Genomic DNA, 17203 nt, shown 5'->3' on the forward strand with positions numbered 1-17203 from the left:
GGAAACGTTTTATTGAACACAAACACATACTCAATAACTATTTGTTTTATATGTTATTTAGCACCTGCTGAAAAACGTTGAAGCCAGTCTAAGATGATTTGTCTTCCAGCCTGATCCAATATGTCTGTCTCTGGTTTAAAAGTGTTTTGGACACTTTTCACACACCAAACATGAGCTTAACCAGACTAAGACCAGCTAAGACCAGAAAAAAGACACTTTAACTTGACTTTTTCTTCCAGCAGGTTAGACAGATTTTCCCTGCCTCTGATTTCACTCGTGTATTTTTACTGCTTCCTTTCAGTGGCACACTTGATGAAGCCGTGAACACACTGGAGTTGGTGAATCTGTTGCATTAGTATTCTCATCCTATGAGAGTGCAGTGTTCAAGCACGTCATGCCTGAAGCAACTGCACCTATCAAGGTTAGAATAGCGCTCTTAGATCACCTTCTACCTCTCAATAAACGCCATATAGAGTTTATCGTTTCAACTTGCAGCGCATATTAGTCTATTTCGAGTTGCGGTTACTGTCGCGGGGAAGTGTTTCGTTTAAAAGCGGCTGTTATTTCTTGGTTGAAGGACTATACGGGGCATCAAGACATGTTTGCATCTGGTTCTTTGTTATCGCATTTCTCTCTGCTGAAGAAGACGAAGCCCTGCAAGGACAGTTCAGCTCTCTGCTGGAGTGAATGAAGGTGACTCGGCTTCTGCATCGTGGCAATGCGGAGAGAATCCAGGAGCAAGACACGGGCAGATCGATCAATTGAGTAAGAATTTTACCAAACGAGTGGCAGCATATTGATCAGTCGGCATTTTACATCAGGGCAGTTTCTTCACTTGATGTGTATGCATGAGTTCTGCACCGAATGGGCGCAAAAACCGCCCCAGAGCTGCCGGGACCATTTTCCAGATCGGCAGTAAGCCCCCGTCCAGAGAGTCGGAGCGCCGGGAGAGCAGCGAGGCTCTGCGTGGCGTGGCGGACTGCAGAATGGTGCGTATAAGCCTGCGTCATGACCCACAGCATTATTTCGCTCTGAATCCTGCTGATTCTTCAAGCACTGTTTGAAATTCACGTAGGGTTCTGCATGTGCCAACATCCTAAATGTATAATGCGACACTAGGGACGTTAAATATTGAATGATTTGGCTTGGAGGTCTGGGACTTGTCCTATGGTGCGGCGGTAATTCCAGCTTCATTTTCTCGGTCTGATATTCCAAGAACAACCTTTCATTTGGCAGATTATGGCATGGAGTGAGCGATATGATTTAGTACTCCATTTTGGGTTAAAATTGCAAGCACATTTGGAAAGCAAACTGGCTTGTGTGTTGTGTTTGAGGAGTCTTTGCCCCATTAACAAGGCTTGTGGCAAGCCGTGTTAACATTGACCAGTTGCTTTGAATTTTTGACACCGAATTCTGTGGTGCTGATATTAGCTGTTCATTTCTTGACACATATGTGACCCTGGACCACAAAACCAGTCTTAAGTCACTGGGGTATATTTGTAGCAATAGCCAACAATACATTGTATGGGTCAAAATCATCGATTTTTCTTTTATGGCAAAAATCATTAGGATATTAAGTAAAGATCATGTTCCATGAAGATATTTTGTACATTTCCTATCAAAGCTTAATTAGTAATATGCATTGCTGAGAACTTAATTTGGACAACTTTAAAGGTGATTTTCTCAATATTTTGATCTTTTGCACCCTCAGATTCCAGATTTTCAAATAGTTATGATCTCCGCCAAATATTGCCTATCCTAACAAACCATATATCAATGGAAATTTATTCAGTTTTCAGATGATGTATAAATCTCAATTTCAAAAAATTGACCCTTATGACTGCTTTTGTGGTCCAGGGTCACACATGTATTCCAGTTGTTGCTGGTCACTATTCCAGTGCTGCTTGTAAGTGCTGGAGTGTTTGTAAGCAACTTGTTGGCATAATTCAGTGACAAAAATATGCAGTATGTGTAATTTAACAGCTACTTGTCACTATAGTAGTGAGTGAATAAGTGTTAGTGACTGAATAGAATAGATACTAGTCACTACTGAAATAAATACTTATTTGTAATGAATAGTTACTAGAGAAATAATAATAAAAAAAACATAGCAATCACTCTGAGATTACTTATGCGTAATTAAAACAATAACAATAAGTAATAACAATAGACTCTAGTTAAAAGTGTTTATGTTAAAACAGCTTGCCATTGAACGCTTCCTTTCTGCCAAATATTGATAAAATGGCATGAGCATCTGTCGCCTGTGGCTCTGCTCTCCAACAAATAGCCTGTTTCACCTTTGTGGCATTGTCAGGTTGTTTCAGTGTTCAGAATGAAAAAAACAAATTATTGACAAGTTGGATACACGTCTTTTCATCAATGTATTGTCATGTTTCCTTTATATGCTTTAAATTTTCGAGGTTAAAATGGTTTTGTGAGCCCTGTATTTTCTTATTTTATATGCTTTATACATTTTCGAGGTTAAGAGGGTTTTGTTGGCCCTGTATTTTTTCAGTTTGCATTTGTTTTTCTTTCTTCCATCAGGTTGTCCAGGAGTTCAATACACTTGTGGCCCTCTATAGGGAGTTGGTTATCTCTATTGGAGAGATTTCCGCTGATTGTCCCTCTCTTCGTGCGGAAATGCACAAGACACGCACAAAAGGCTGTGAGATGGCACGGACTGCACATCAAAACCTTTCTGCAATATCAGGGTAAAAACACACATACATACAGGTATTTGATTGTGGATGCACATATAAGAGTCATATATTACATTACATATTAACAGTACATTTTAACGTGGCATTAGCTTTGTTTAAAATTAATGACTTTTTTTCTTTTTTTCTCATTTCTTTCACAAAAATCTATTTGTTATCAAGCAATAATTAGCTTGTAGTACCCCTTCGGCCCCCCTAGGGGTCATGGGCCCCCTATTGAAATCATGTCATATATTATGAAACTGACAAAATTTCACCTTCACAGCAACAGAAGGTTATAAATATCAGCTGGTGCTGACTGGCATATCATGCACTTTATTTGACGAGCTGGGTAAATGCGAATTAAGTTGTAAATTATGCTTTCTACTGTGCATTTACCATAAATCACAGGGCTGTTACATGATTTCATATTCTAAGAACACAAATTGTCCCCCCAATATCTGAAATTCTTGCACTGCTCTGCTGTACTCGATTACGCACCGCTCTGTTTGCTGTTAGGACGATAAAAAGGTTTTAAAGTTAAATTTCTTAGCTGGTCTGTCTCAGAGGTTTGACAGTGTTTGTCAATGTTAAAATGATTGAGATGGTCAGTTGAATTAAACAAGTTGAGGTTTACTGTACATAGAAACTCAGCGTGAATTTCAGCGCCAAGCTTCAGTTTTAACATTGAAAGAGCGCAAGGTAAGTTGACAGTAATGAAACAACCAACAGTGATATAAAGTGATTCAAACCAGCCTAAAACTGAATCAAAATTCAAACTGAATGTGATGAAACAACATTTTGCATTTTCAACATATTAAGCATACAAATAAGAGTGAATGTGTGCATATTTTAAAATATAATTTGCAAATAATTCTAAATGATTACTTTACAACTAGAAATAGACCTAGCGTTTTATTTCTTTATACATTAAAAAAAAAATGCTTTGCTACAATGGTCAAGGCGTGCTTACGGCCTTGCTTTACTTTGATTTATCTTTTATGCATGCATTTGGTGCATCTCTCTGTTCCAAGTAATTCAAGAACAGGGGAAAAAAGAACAGGAAAATCAAGTATCCACCATGCCACAGCATTACACCTGGGAATTACAGGCGTAGGATTCTGAGAAATATGATTTTCTGAGAATTCTCACTCGCCACTGAGCTAATATGTTTAGAGCTCTAGATTGTCTGTACAGCCTTGTAAACATGCTGCTCAGAAATAGTCAAACATCTAGTTAGGGAGATATACGGAATATTCATGATATATTCACAATGATTTTGCTGCCATGTTGAATATTGGCATGATTTCAGAGGGCTTTTTTATTTGGTCATTAAGTTTCATAAAGACAGTGTCATTTTATTAGTTTCATGAATGGTTTAATATATTTAACATTAAATATATTTTGTGAATCATTTCTGTTTCCATATTTCAACTCAAAACTCAATTTGCATTCGGTCTGCTTCACATTTGAAAAATTGTTTTGTTTATTTTGTATTGTTATATTATGTACATTTAAATGAATAAATAAAAATAATTTAGCCATTATTGCTTTTAATTCAGTTTTTAATGTTTGAATTGTTGAATCTACAGTGGCTGTTTAATTGAAATGATGGTCCTTAGATTGGAAAAAGACACTGTTAAGCAATTTTAGTGCACATAATAAATACAAATATATTAAATATCATCAAAAGTCTGAAAAATACCAAGATATACAATAAATATTATAGCTATATTGCCCACCATGACATACAATGTGTCTGAGATGATTTCCGTCACTGGTCACTCGTTGTGGACTGTGAGGCATAGGAACGCAGGGATATGTATCTTGTGAAAAATTAGACAGGTTGAAGCGCAGGGCTCGGGGCCAGAACTCTGCAGAATCCAGATCTAAGATGCATTATTGATGCTTTTTTTTCACAGCCCAGAAGATGGAGAAATACATCCGGAGATCTGCCGCCTCTTTATCCAGCTGCAGTGCTGTCTGGAAATGTACCTGACGGAGATGCTGAAGTCTGTGTGTCTGCTAGGATCCCTGCAGCTCCACAGGAAAGGTAATGCTGTGAGGGCACCCCTTGGCTCTCAGCAGGAAACAGCCACACCAGCGACAGGAAATTGGTGTTGATGAAGCCTGGCTTGTCCAACTGTAGAGCTTTCCAGTGGCTTGATATTTGCAGGAGTCAACACTGATAGTTTCTATGAATTGTATCTTATTTGAGCTTATCAGAAGCAGTAAATATGGATGCTCTGGGAACAGGTTGACTTGTTGCCCTGGGGTCAAACCTTGAGATGACATATTTTGACCATTTCTGCTTAGAGTCTGTTAGTGATGTCTCACTGTATGTGTTCCAGGAAAACATTTTTCAGGAGCTAAAAAGGTAGAAAGTAAGAAAGAGGACAGCTCTGACATCCCAATCCTGGAAGACACGTCATCCACTCCGCCGGACTGTCTGCATACATACTTCCTGGTGGCCACAGACATTGAGAACATCGAGAGGTGAATAGTCTGAGCTGCTCAAATGGATCTTCTTTTTTTTGTCTATGACACTGACAGTTTGAATCTGAAACGGCTCCTCGATGTTCTAGGGACATGACAGAAATGAAAAATCTGCTAAGCAAACTCAGGGAGACCATGCCTTTACCACTGAAGAACCAAGGTAATATCTCTTGGCTTTCTGAATATTTTGGCTTATTTTACCGACAAATTCATCGAAAACTTACACAAAATGGCCATCAAACAACAGTCTTTCAACAGTATCAAGGTCTCCAAATGTTAATCTGTACTACCGTTCACATGTTGGGGGCTGTAAGAATAGTCTTATTGTTCACCAAGATTACATTCATTTGATCAAAAATACAGTAAAACACTAATGTTGCAAAATAGTGTTTAAAAAAGATGTCTGTTTTAATATATTTTTAAAATTACATTTATTCCTTTGATAGCAAAGTTAATTTTCAGCAGATATTACTCAAGTCTTCAGTGTCACATGATCCTTTAGAAATAATTGTAATATGATGAGTTGCTGATCAAGAAATATTTCTTATTGTCAATGTTAAAAACAGCTGTTTAAACTTTTTTTTATGTAAACTGTGATACTTTTTCACTTTGATGAACAAAGTTTAAAAGAACAGCTTTTTTGAATATTTTGTAACATGTAAGTAAATGTCTTTACTGTGATTTTTTTATTAACGCATCCTTTCTGAATAAAAGCATAAATTTCTTTAAAAAAAATTAAAATAGTACTGACCCCAAACTTTTGAAAGGTAATATATTAAGATTCACTTAGCATTAGAGATGTCCTCGTACTTAATAGGATTATTTGCCAGAAAATAATATCAATAGTAATAATAATGTAGTTGCTTCCCCAAGTGGCCACATTTTTATTTCCATTTTGCAAATTTCGGAATATCGCAACATTTAGATTTTATTTTAAAATTAGATTTGCAACTAGTTAACGTTGGCTAGATGGTACCAAAATGTTGAATTGAAAATCAAGCGTATTGTTAGTTCTGGCAGGTTATGTTAGTCAAGTTCGCATCAGCTGACTCTCAGCTGATCCACGTCTACATATAGGAATACGACACCTATCTCAGTGTTCATATATAAGGTCCTTCAGTATTTTCAGCAGCTTTCACGCTGCTCAATAGATAATTACGCTCCTCCATCCCCAGCTCCTCCTCTCGTCCAGCCTTCTGATTCCTGAAACAGACTCATTTCTAAAATGTTTGCATAAAATGATTGAACATTAATGATATATACAATACATTTATGTTGGTTCTGTTCTGTTTACCCTGGGGTATTATCGCTGCTCTCCCTGTTCTCATCCATGTTAGGCTGCATGGATGCGCAGGGAGTTCTTGCCCAGAACAGAACCACATCACCAATCCTAACTGTATACTAATTGCCAGTCATATTTGACGATAGTTGTCCTGACAGAAATAATGTTTCGTTAAATGTATAACGTATATGATGACCAATGAAAGGAGAGATGATTCATTAATGCTTGCTGTATTAATCTTTACATTTATCTGGTATCAATACAGATGACAGCAGTTTGTTGAATCTGGCGCCATACCCGTTGGTCCGGCAGAGAAAGCGGCGTTTCTTTGGCCTCTGTTGTCTGATGTCCAGCTAAGAGCTCTCTCTCCCAGAATCCAGTCACAAATGACTGCATTTCCTCACAATATGTGACACTCACCAATCAACAGTACTACTGCCATTTCCCAAACCAGTGCTTTCTTTTGGTGAGTTCTGTCCAATTTCCTACTGCTATGAGAATATATAGTAATATCTATGTAACATCAGTAGTCATACAAACACTATATAATATTTGATCAGTACGACAGATTTTCATTTTTAACTGAATGTTCGTCTACATTATGCTTAGTAAAGAACATGGTTTGTAGTATGAATACTGCTATGTTTGTCCACACGATTCATATGCTGTGCTTTTTGTCAAGACAGGTGTTGTAAAATGAGGCGTTCAAGAGAGCTAATTAGAGCATAGGTTATGCTAAACTATTTATTTATTTTTCTTTTTAAGAAAAATATACTGCAACATGAGTGAATGTGCTAGCTCTTGGTTCTTTGATCTGATTTTGCTGTTACCATGTTTTTACTACAGTATTATTTAGTCTTCCATAAACCGAAATCCTGTAACTTTTTTTCATTTTGTTTCAGCCTTTAGGAGTATATAATACCTGAAGAAGCCTTTGTAAATAAAGAATATATCTATAAATGGAAATTTTAGAGATGTACATATACGATGTAAACCTAGCCCTCTGAATTATTTTTTAAAACTGTGATTCTTTTAAAGAGATTGTCAGTAAAGGGTGGCATGTCTATCCATCTGGTGTGATATAAGTCCAGATTGGAGGGGCTCAGCATGGGTCTTGCTTATTAATAACAGTTCTAAATGTGTCAGGCATGGTGAAGATACTGTAGTGTTTATGAAAAGGCGCAGTGTCGTTTTACATTGGTAATAAACCTTTTTTTAATGATTTAACAAACTGGAACTTTGTGTCTTGTATTAGAAATTGTTTATTTAACATACAAAATATCATAAGAAAAGGTACAGATATTAATCGGTTGAAAAATAAATGTCAGTATCAATAGATTTTACCCTCTTTTCAGAGAAACTCGGATTAATCAGATTTTTCACTAAGAAACAATATAAACCATCTGATATCCACGATTCTCAGAACAACCCTCTGACAGGTCACAGGCTCCAATTTCAGCGTCTCCCATTAAATTTATCACATTTGGATCTCAGTCAGTTATAGGTAATTGGATTTGTTAGCACATTAATAGGGAGGCTGTGAAATTCGCACCTGGCAGCAGTGCCTACCCTTTTACTTTCTCGCAACAATGCTGAAGCAGTAATGGAGGGTGCAAAAAAAAAAGCATTTACAGGAACAGACATGGTTTTCAGGTTAATTATTTGGCTGCAGTGCTGATGCTGGACAAGCTGTTGGCGGAATCCAGGCTGGTTGTCACGAGTTTGGCAGGATGTCTGGAGCTGGCTCAATATGATGCTGTCCAGAGCCCAGTGGAAGCCCAGAACAGACACTAATACACGGCAATGTTGGTTTAACTTTCTTAACTTTTTGGTTAGCCTAATAACCAACAAAAAAGTTAAGGAAAGTGAAACAGTTTTTTGTCTGCCACTTATTCTCATTTTATTCTGTGGCATAAAATACTCCCTTGTGATTTTTAAAAAAAGCTTTTACTTGTCTTGAGAAATTAAATTAAATGGGACTACAGAGGTTGTCTTGGACATTAAATATCACAGCTAACAGGAAAACGTATCTACTCACTTGTCCACTATATGGACACTACAGCAAACTGTTCTAACGCAAACTTTCATGAAAAATGTTTTTTAAATAAAGAGTTGGAAGCTTAGTGACCCTGAAGTCATGTGACTGTGGTGTAGTTTTTTATAGCCTACATTTAGCTTTGTACTTTTGCTGATTGTATTTAGGGTACAAAATTCATTTACACTATTTAATATGGTAGTGAAGCTCTGAGACTATGACTAACAGGGTTGAATGCTGACAATGCGGACAGCTTCTCCTCTGCATTTCCTCACAGCCGCCTCACATTCTGTCATTGTCACTGGTGCAGACGCTCCTTCCTGCTGCACACACACATGGATCCAAGCGTCCAGGGATGAGCATTCCTCACTTGTCTTGCAACGGCAGCTGTTCGTTTGCTCTACAATGAGACAATTGTTACAACTAAGCATTCCTGAATGGAATATTGCATCTAGTTGCAACATTGAAGTGTTTTTTGTATTTTACAATCCCTCACCCTCACACATCTCCCAGAGCGTGCAGTGCGGGCAAGCAGTGGATGAGCGATGTGGCCACTGGCAGGCACTGTCTTCAGCAAGCGTGTACTGATGTCCCAGACAGCGCATAGCCTGTACTTTACACAGACTCAGTGTCCGTGTCCGACCGCGCTTCTCATCAGTGGCACATATCTCCAAGGAAGACCTGCAGAAGAGAGAAAAAAAATCCTTTATTAGACTGAAAATCAAATGTGTGTGTTTTGGTGGATGGCTGTATAAAAACGCCCTTCTGACATTTACAAGACTTTTCAAATGAATTAATTTTTTGCATTTGTGTAATGTACGCGCTAAAGCCTTCCTGTCTGGGAACATACTTGCACTCGTGGGGTACTTTACAGACACATTTGTCCTTTGCCAGGTTCTCCCATGGCTGGCATTGCACTGGCACAGTGGCTGACTTAAAAACTAGTGGAAAACAAATAACTTTTACTCACATTTTACTTGCATTAACTCTAACTTTTTATGCATCAATACATTTCAAAATTTGTGAAATGACATTGTAATGAATGTTCCTTTACAATGTTTGAGTAATGTGTATCATTTCCTTAATTTTGACATTGTGTACAAAACAGCACTGCTTCCAAGCTAGTTCTGTACCTGTGAGACACCTGGTATCTTTTGGTTGCGGTGACCAGGAAAGACCAGCATTGCACTGAATCTCAGCCGGACCTTCTCTGACTTTCCCTTCAGGGCAGGAAAGTGAGACAGCTTCACCGATGTTATAGGTAAGCTTCCACGGGCTTCCAGTGACATCTGGAGGAAGCTGAGGTAGATCACATAATGTTTCTGCAGACAGCAAGCAACATTTATTATAAAACATATTTAGTTTCTCATTTCTCTGAAATGTAAAATATAAAATTAAAAAAAACAATATTTAAAGAATGAAAAAACTATTATTTGAAATATCTTAAATGCATAATAAAAATTATATTATGTATTTATATCATATAGTATTAAAAAAACATGGTTTTTAATTTCTCCAAAATTGATAAATAATATAAAAGTTATAAAAATTCATAAAGTAATACAATTACTTTATACACAATATAAAACAAAAATAATATTTATCATTTAGTATTTATGAAACATGGTTTCTCATTCTCTAAAATGTATAATTCAAATAATTAAAACAGCAATAATTATTATATATGTTACATAAAATAGTTAACATCATTTAATAATTAATTTTATATATATATATATACTGTGTGTGTGTGAGTATGAGTAAAGATACGCAGAAAATAGATACCACCATCAGCAAATGACAGCTCCAAAAAGTCATATACACTTACTCTTGCACTCTCTTTGATTTCTCAACCAGTCCAGATTTTCTTGGCATTCTGCTATAGGATCCCCGATCAGGTGAAAGCCCTCAATACATGCATACTCAATCTTACTGCCTACTGGATATGCATCTTTGGGGTACTGCAATTAGGGGAAAACAACAACATTATAACATATCAAAAAACATATTCAATCAAATTTTAATAATATAATTGTTATATTTATAATTATTATTACCAAAACAAACCCGTTAGCGAGGAAGGGAGGCGTTTTACAACCTTTCCTGGGTGTGAATGAATTTTCAAAGCAGTGAGGCTCCATTGTACTAAAAATAGGTTAAAACCAATAAGTCAGGTTTCCACATAGTGGCAGTGTTGTTGCACAGTAACTTTCTCTGGGTCTCTAGCACCTTGTAAAGAACAGCTTATTACAGCCTTTCAGAACAGAGCTTTGTGCTGTTGAACAGGCTGGTGACCTTTCCTCACCGTAGGTAATCTAATTCGTCCTCACAGGCTGTCGTCTCCGCAGCATTCCCATTACAGTCCTTGCCGCCTGAAGGAGTGGGACGACTGCAGGAGCGACTCCGACGTTTCTGACCTTCCTTGCAGGAGCTCCATGAAGACCAACAGGCCCAGTCTCCATGGATCACTCCTAAGACACAAAAACATGAACTTCACACTCAAAAACAAGTATAGTGACCCCAACAAATATTAGGATACTTAAGCCACACTTAAAAATGTATTATTTAAATATAAACTGAGCATGTTTATATTTACAGTACATTCCCAATCTCATATCATAAAGTAAAATCATACACTAAAAATGAGAAAGTGTAAAAAAAAAAAAAAATTAATTATAATAATAATTATAAATGAATACAGTTAAACATAAATGTATTTTTTTAAACTACACTATTACTGTTTTGTTATGATTTCAAAAAACTGTGATTCATAAGATAAATCACAATTACACAGTTTGCTTTATGTTTATACATACAGTATAATAATACTCTTAATATGGATAACAAATATACAGTAGGCTATGTAACTTAATTTGGGCATGGCATCCCTTCAATGGCAAGTTATACATCTTGAGGCAAATCTTTTTTCTAAAAATTAAAAATTTTCATTCAAATCAAATCATTTTTTAAAGGGCACCTATTATGCAAAATCCACTTTTACATGGTGTTTGGACATAAATGTGTTGGCAGTGTGTGAACACAACCACCCTACAATGATAAAAATCCACCCATTCCTCATTTTTAATCCCCTTTAAACCAAGTCAGTCTCATTTGGCCTGCCATTTTGATTCTCACCGCAGTGTGACGTCACATCGCACAGGGCCGGGCCATGAGGGCTGATTGACAGCCCTGCATTACTATAGTTTCCGCCCTCAGCGGTTACGCTGTCTCTCATTTTCTCTGCGCTCGAGCAGCTGTAATGTCAACAGTGTCTCACAAGCAATCCCGGTGCTCTGTGTTTACATGTCAGACTGAACATAAGAGTCTTCATTTTCTCCCAACATCTGAGTTGCTGTGGACGCTGTGGATTACTTTCATTTTTCAAGGTAATGTGCCTCAAAATCTACCTAAATACGTGTATCACTCCAGACACTTTGTGAATGCCATGTCATTATAGTGCTTAGCATTTTAACCGTATTGGCGCCGTTCGTAGCGTCAAGATTCATTCTGTAGCACGGTCGCGCGACTCGGTCCATTGATCTCTGTAAAATTACGCTGTTTCGTCCCACTTTCAGTGCATTTCACTTGAACAATGACTTGACTTTTGCATTTGACTTGAACACTGGTTCTCTCGCTCTCAGTTATGTTGCTTATACCGGCTGTTTATTGCAGTAGGTATGCAATGCAGAGAGACGTATTCGCGTTGCCCTCTTCTGGAGACGGGGCGGGAATATGCAGCTCATTTACATTTAAAGCCATACACTCTAAAACAGCTCTTTTTTAGACACACCCCAGAAAAAAGAAATTTCCCAGCTGTAAAAATAAAAAAAGATCTGTAGGGTATTTTGGGCTGAAACTTCACAGACACATTCTGGGGACACCCAAGACCAATATTACATCTTGTAAAAAGGGGCATAATAGGTGACCTTTAATATAACAATTTAATATAATAATATAATTAGAGCTGCTTTACAGCAGAGGTTTCCTTTATTGATTCTGCAGGGTTTTTTTTCTGTTTATCTCATGACCTGACTTGACTTGAATCAATTATATAATTATAATTGAATCATTTAAAATTGTCTATTCGTAAAAGGGTTATATTTTCTCTTGAGATTCAGTTGCGATCATCATTTGGGGTCTGTGGCTTTAAAAAGTGTAAAAACAAAAACCTTATCTATGCGATATTAATTTAATTTATTTATTAGTTTATTTAACAGGGACAATGCAGTATAACATTGCTGCAATTTCATGCAGCCGATGCTCTACATATAGGCTTCTAGCCAGAGGTTTAATTGATTAATATGTACCTGGTTGTTCATCTTGTGGTGTCCCTTGCTCACATGCCTGGCCTTTGGTGCCTGGTTTGCACACACACTTACAGACGTCATTGTCCAGCACACGCAGCCCATTGTTCTGGCATTCTCTGCAGTGACACGGGTGTTTCTCACTGAGGTAAGTCTCAATTGCACGTTTTAAGTGATGCCTTTTCACCCCCGTACATGAGACCTCTTTAACCAGCTCATGGAGAGGTCTGAGCTGCACAAATCAGTTTCTCATATAAGAATGAAATAATTTGCATGTGTTTCACTGCATACTTGGGGGTCAATTTATGGTAACAACAGCTCAAAGTTCAATTATGTTCTATGATTAGCATAGCACACACTTACTTGCATACAATAACCATATATTAACATTGGTTTTCCAAACCAACCTTTGGTTTGATGACTTTTGGAAAGTCCTTCACTGAACCCGACCACTGCGAGAAAGTCCTGCCATTCTCCTCTGGTGTGTTTTTGTTTAACATTGACAATTTTGCTATATATCCAGGAGCTCCACCAATTATATTTGTTGTCATATCATTTTTTGATATGCTGTTATCTGTTTGAAAGACATATTGAAGGCAAAACAGAATATTATTATACAGTACATTGCTTGTATACAGAAACATGAAAGTATTACATATGCATGCATAATTTAGAGCCATTGTCTCCCAAAAGCAAAAGAAAGCTTCAGTTGACTATTTATGGTTTGATTTTGCTTTCTTTTTCTAAATGACTTACAAAAGGATCGAGCTTGCTGAAAAGGTTGTTCATCACAATCTACTGTGGTCCACCTGATGATAAACAGGATAGAATGGTACTTTTCGACACAATGTTTATAGTCTCTTTGCACAGTTTCTATGTAAAAAGAGATAACAGAAAACTGTTGGATGTAATATCTTGAATGACATTCAGTAACAACATCAACGACTTCTCGTAATAGTGAAACAAATATGTGACATACAGACCACTTACGCATTTTTTTAACAATATCTTGGCTGGCCGCCATAAATAATCTAAACTGTCCCCCAAGAGTGCCCTCTGAAATATAGTGGGTCCCAAATCTCTCCAGCACATTGCGATAGGCAACATAATCATATGTGACAGGCAAGGACCGCAGTGCTTTCCAGAACTCTTCGGAAAGTGGCAGATATTCTGGGGCCTGGTTTTGGAACTGGGCCACATCCATATCACTCTTCATGATCAGCAGATTTTTGGACTGAAAGGAGAACAAAGTTCCATATTTTAATATTTGGGCATGTGCTGTTTAAGTCATTGACATTTTTTAAAGCAACATTAACTTTATTGTTTATTTTAAGATACCTGGCAACTAATGTTAATTAATCTAATCATATTGTAAAGCATTATCAAGCCACATTTAATGGTAAAAAAAGTTTCACACATTTTTTGAAAGGGGTTAGCACTGTGTCGCAATGAGAAATGGAAGTAGTGATTATGAGGTCAAAATCAAATCAAATCAAATAATTAATCATAATAATATAATTAATTAATAAATAATAAAATAATTATTCATACTAAGATCTATAACATAAATTCAGAGAATAAATAAGGTGAATTTCCCTTTCATGCCAACTTTAATCTTGGATTATAACTTCTGCCAAAGACATGTAAAGCCACGCAGTGCTCGAATGTCACATGGATTAGTTAGCAACAGACAATCAATCGTAAACTGCCTCAGTGCTCAGTTGATGTTTTATTCATGAAAAAAAGTTCACAGGCTGTTTTTAGTTTAAGGTTCTGTTTAGTTTTAGTTTGCAGAATCTGAGGAGAAAATGTTAAAAAATATTGAACAGTTATGAGTGATGAGACAGCTTTATTTTTGCAGTACTTCAAGAGCGGATTTGTGTCAGCATGTACACAATCACAGGTCACATGCTCATCCCTTCAACCAACGGTTTTAACCACATACATATGCAAATAAAGAATGTTAAATGTAAAGAACCTGACAGGCCAGGACGAATTACTAACCCAGCATAAAACACAGTGAAATATGAAACAATCCCTAATATATGTTCAAATTTCAAGAGTTAATGTCAATATTATATAGTGAATATGTCGAAACACACAGTACCTGTGACTGTAACAGCTCATCATGGAAGACATAATCTTCATGCCCATAAGTTGTGCCTGTTGTTCTTGAATGATGCTCAATGTGATTAAGGTAATGCCAAGTGCTGTCATAGGATTCATCTGTGAAATCATTTTTTGCTGTGACCTGGCAAAAACAAATTGCCTGTTTAACATGTTCTTCTTTTTATTATCTCATAAGACTTATTTTTCTAATAAATTGTGAAATTTCAATTGCCTGGAAAGTGTATCTGAGGACACTTTGGGGAAGTCTATATAGGTCCTTGTGGTCTCCACTGAAGGTCTTTTTACACAGACCTCCAAAGCTTTTGGTATTGATAACTGTTCCTCTTGCCTCTCCCCTCACTGCATTAAACCTACAGTGCAAACATTCACCATCATAGTGGCTTTAGTGGTCGGTGTCTGTGTGTGTGAGTGAGTGAATGTATTGTTGAACTGAATATGGAAACAAGCAGATATCATTGAATTACCCTTGACCAGTGAGCTCTACATTCGGTGGAGGTTTTTGCAGGTCACAGAGCTCTTTACTGTCACATCTCCACTCATCTGAGCCATCTTCACAGTCATGATCTCCATTGCATACCAGAGACTGGCTGATACATTTCCCTTAAGAGAAAGAAAGAGCAAAATTATTCTACACCTCTTAAAACTTTTGAACTTCTAAAGACTTTCAAATAGGAAAAAGTTGAAATATATCGAATTAAGTACCGGACTGGCAGTGAAAACGTTCTCCACAACCCTCCTCTAGAGGACAGACCTGAGCCGGTATACATGACTGAGTGCGGGTTGAGCTCCCAGTGCAAGGCTGACCACCAAACTGAGGGTAGACTGCAATGGAGCGGCTCTGTGTCTGTAATGACCCCATATGTCAGTATACAGATACCGCAATTGCATTTGTGCAAATGTATTTATATTTGTTTGTAAGTGTTGCAGTGGAGACTTTGACATGAAATTAGGAGACCACTGAATGATTTCCATCTCTAGACTGCATGCAATTATTTAGTGTGAGATAAATGTACACTTTGACAATGATGCATGTCTAAGAAAAGGTCAGAAACAAAGCACTAGTCCCACCTGTGTTTTGGAGCATCCATCACAGGCGGACCAGCTGTCAGGGGACCAGGGTCCCCACTGGCAGTGCACAGGTTCAGACACAGACCTAATGGACCTCACTAAGACTGCACTGATTGACAAGCAAGCTCAATGAAAGTATGTCATCAGATATATAAAACATGCTACTGTGGCCACAAAAAGTACCTGGACATTTTTACAGTACATAACAGAATATGTAATGTAACCAAGTGGCCACCAAGTGGCATCTACAAACAAATGACACTGGAGCTGTCCTGAAGTGTCCTACATGAATATTTAACAAAGTATTCCAATTAAAGTAAAAAAAATTAATAAAAAAATCCATAGATCTATCACGTATATAACTAAATTAAAAGTTAGGTTTCATCACATTTTATGTTGTTATATGATGCAATGACATTTTAAAGTGTGATAAGTGTCAAACACTTTTTGGGGCCACTGTGAATATTGCATGTTCTCTCACATTAAAACTACCATGCATTTAATTTCAGAAGATAAATAAATAAATAACAATATTATTAGATGCTTTTATCCAAAGCTTATCCAAAACTTTATCCAAAACTGCCATGCATTTAATAAATAAATAAGTTTGATGCTTTTATCCAAAGCATTTTACATTGCATTCAACATTTTGTATTCAAGCCATACAGATGACAGACAGACAGACAGACAGAGCTAAACTGAATTACATCAGATATTTACAGTTATTGCTCAGAATATGAATGCTCATAAAGTGATGGGAAATATTGCATATATGTTATAGTGGCAAAACTGTTTTTAGTTACTTACTGTGTAACTGCTGCTGAAGACAACAGAGAGACAAGAAAGACTTCATGCAGGAAAACACACTGAGAACAAAGTTAAATGAAACAGTTTTCCTCATAACCCTGTGCTATCAGTTGTGGGGGAAAATGCATTTTATTAATATTGCATTAATCTTGACAGTTATACTGGAGTTCATCTGTGTAAACTTAAAGAATCAGGTTTTAAAAGTATATTTGTAGTGGGCCATTAAAATTATGCAAGAATGTTTAGATTAAAAAAAATCAAGAGTGCTTACCTTCATTGTAATAATCTAAAGTAGCATGCACATTTCTCTCCAAAGCCTTTGTCTTTACTGTGTGCAGGAAGCTACAGGAAACACTCCCTGTCCCTTCTCGAGAAAACAGACCAT

General features: G+C 36.9%; 1 protein-coding gene and 1 pseudogene across 3 annotated transcripts in view; one reads left to right on the forward strand and one right to left on the reverse strand.

Annotated features, from left to right (window-relative positions):
* Window positions 1-7707, forward strand: part of LOC306849080 (importin-11-like) — a 259336-nt pseudogene extending 251629 nt beyond the window's left edge. Inside the window, exons 28-32 of the transcript in view lie at window positions 2545-2711; window positions 4619-4749; window positions 5048-5192; window positions 5282-5352; window positions 6740-7707. The product of the transcript in view is annotated as an importin-11-like (transcript). The remainder of the gene's footprint in view (window positions 1-2544; window positions 2712-4618; window positions 4750-5047; window positions 5193-5281; window positions 5353-6739) is intronic.
* An 8-nt stretch (window positions 7708-7715) lies between these two features.
* Window positions 7716-17203, reverse strand: LOC306849563 (complement component C7-like). 2 transcript variants are annotated; one of them, XM_079384696.1, is made up of 18 exons: window positions 17090-17171; window positions 16819-16877; window positions 16012-16120; window positions 15646-15787; window positions 15408-15543; window positions 15155-15293; window positions 14921-15064; window positions 13804-14047; window positions 13570-13686; window positions 13221-13387; window positions 12817-13045; window positions 10815-10980; window positions 10567-10654; window positions 10338-10470; window positions 9643-9831; window positions 9360-9450; window positions 9006-9190; window positions 7716-8909 (listed from the first exon to the last, which is right to left on the reverse strand). In XM_079384696.1, the coding sequence occupies exons 1-18, from the start codon at window positions 17093-17095 to the stop codon at window positions 8731-8733; spliced, it is 2523 nt and encodes an 840-aa protein (XP_079240822.1). In that variant the 5' UTR covers window positions 17096-17171; the 3' UTR covers window positions 7716-8730. The 2 variants fall into 2 exon arrangements, 1 of the variants encoding a protein (XP_079240822.1); XR_013782354.1 differs by lacking the exon at window positions 9360-9450 and having other exon boundaries at window positions 7723-8909; window positions 17090-17203.

The sequence above is a fragment of the Barbus barbus genome, assembly GCF_936440315.1.
Source record: "Barbus barbus genome assembly, chromosome: 29".
NCBI classification, from domain to species: domain Eukaryota; kingdom Metazoa; phylum Chordata; class Actinopteri; order Cypriniformes; family Cyprinidae; genus Barbus; species Barbus barbus.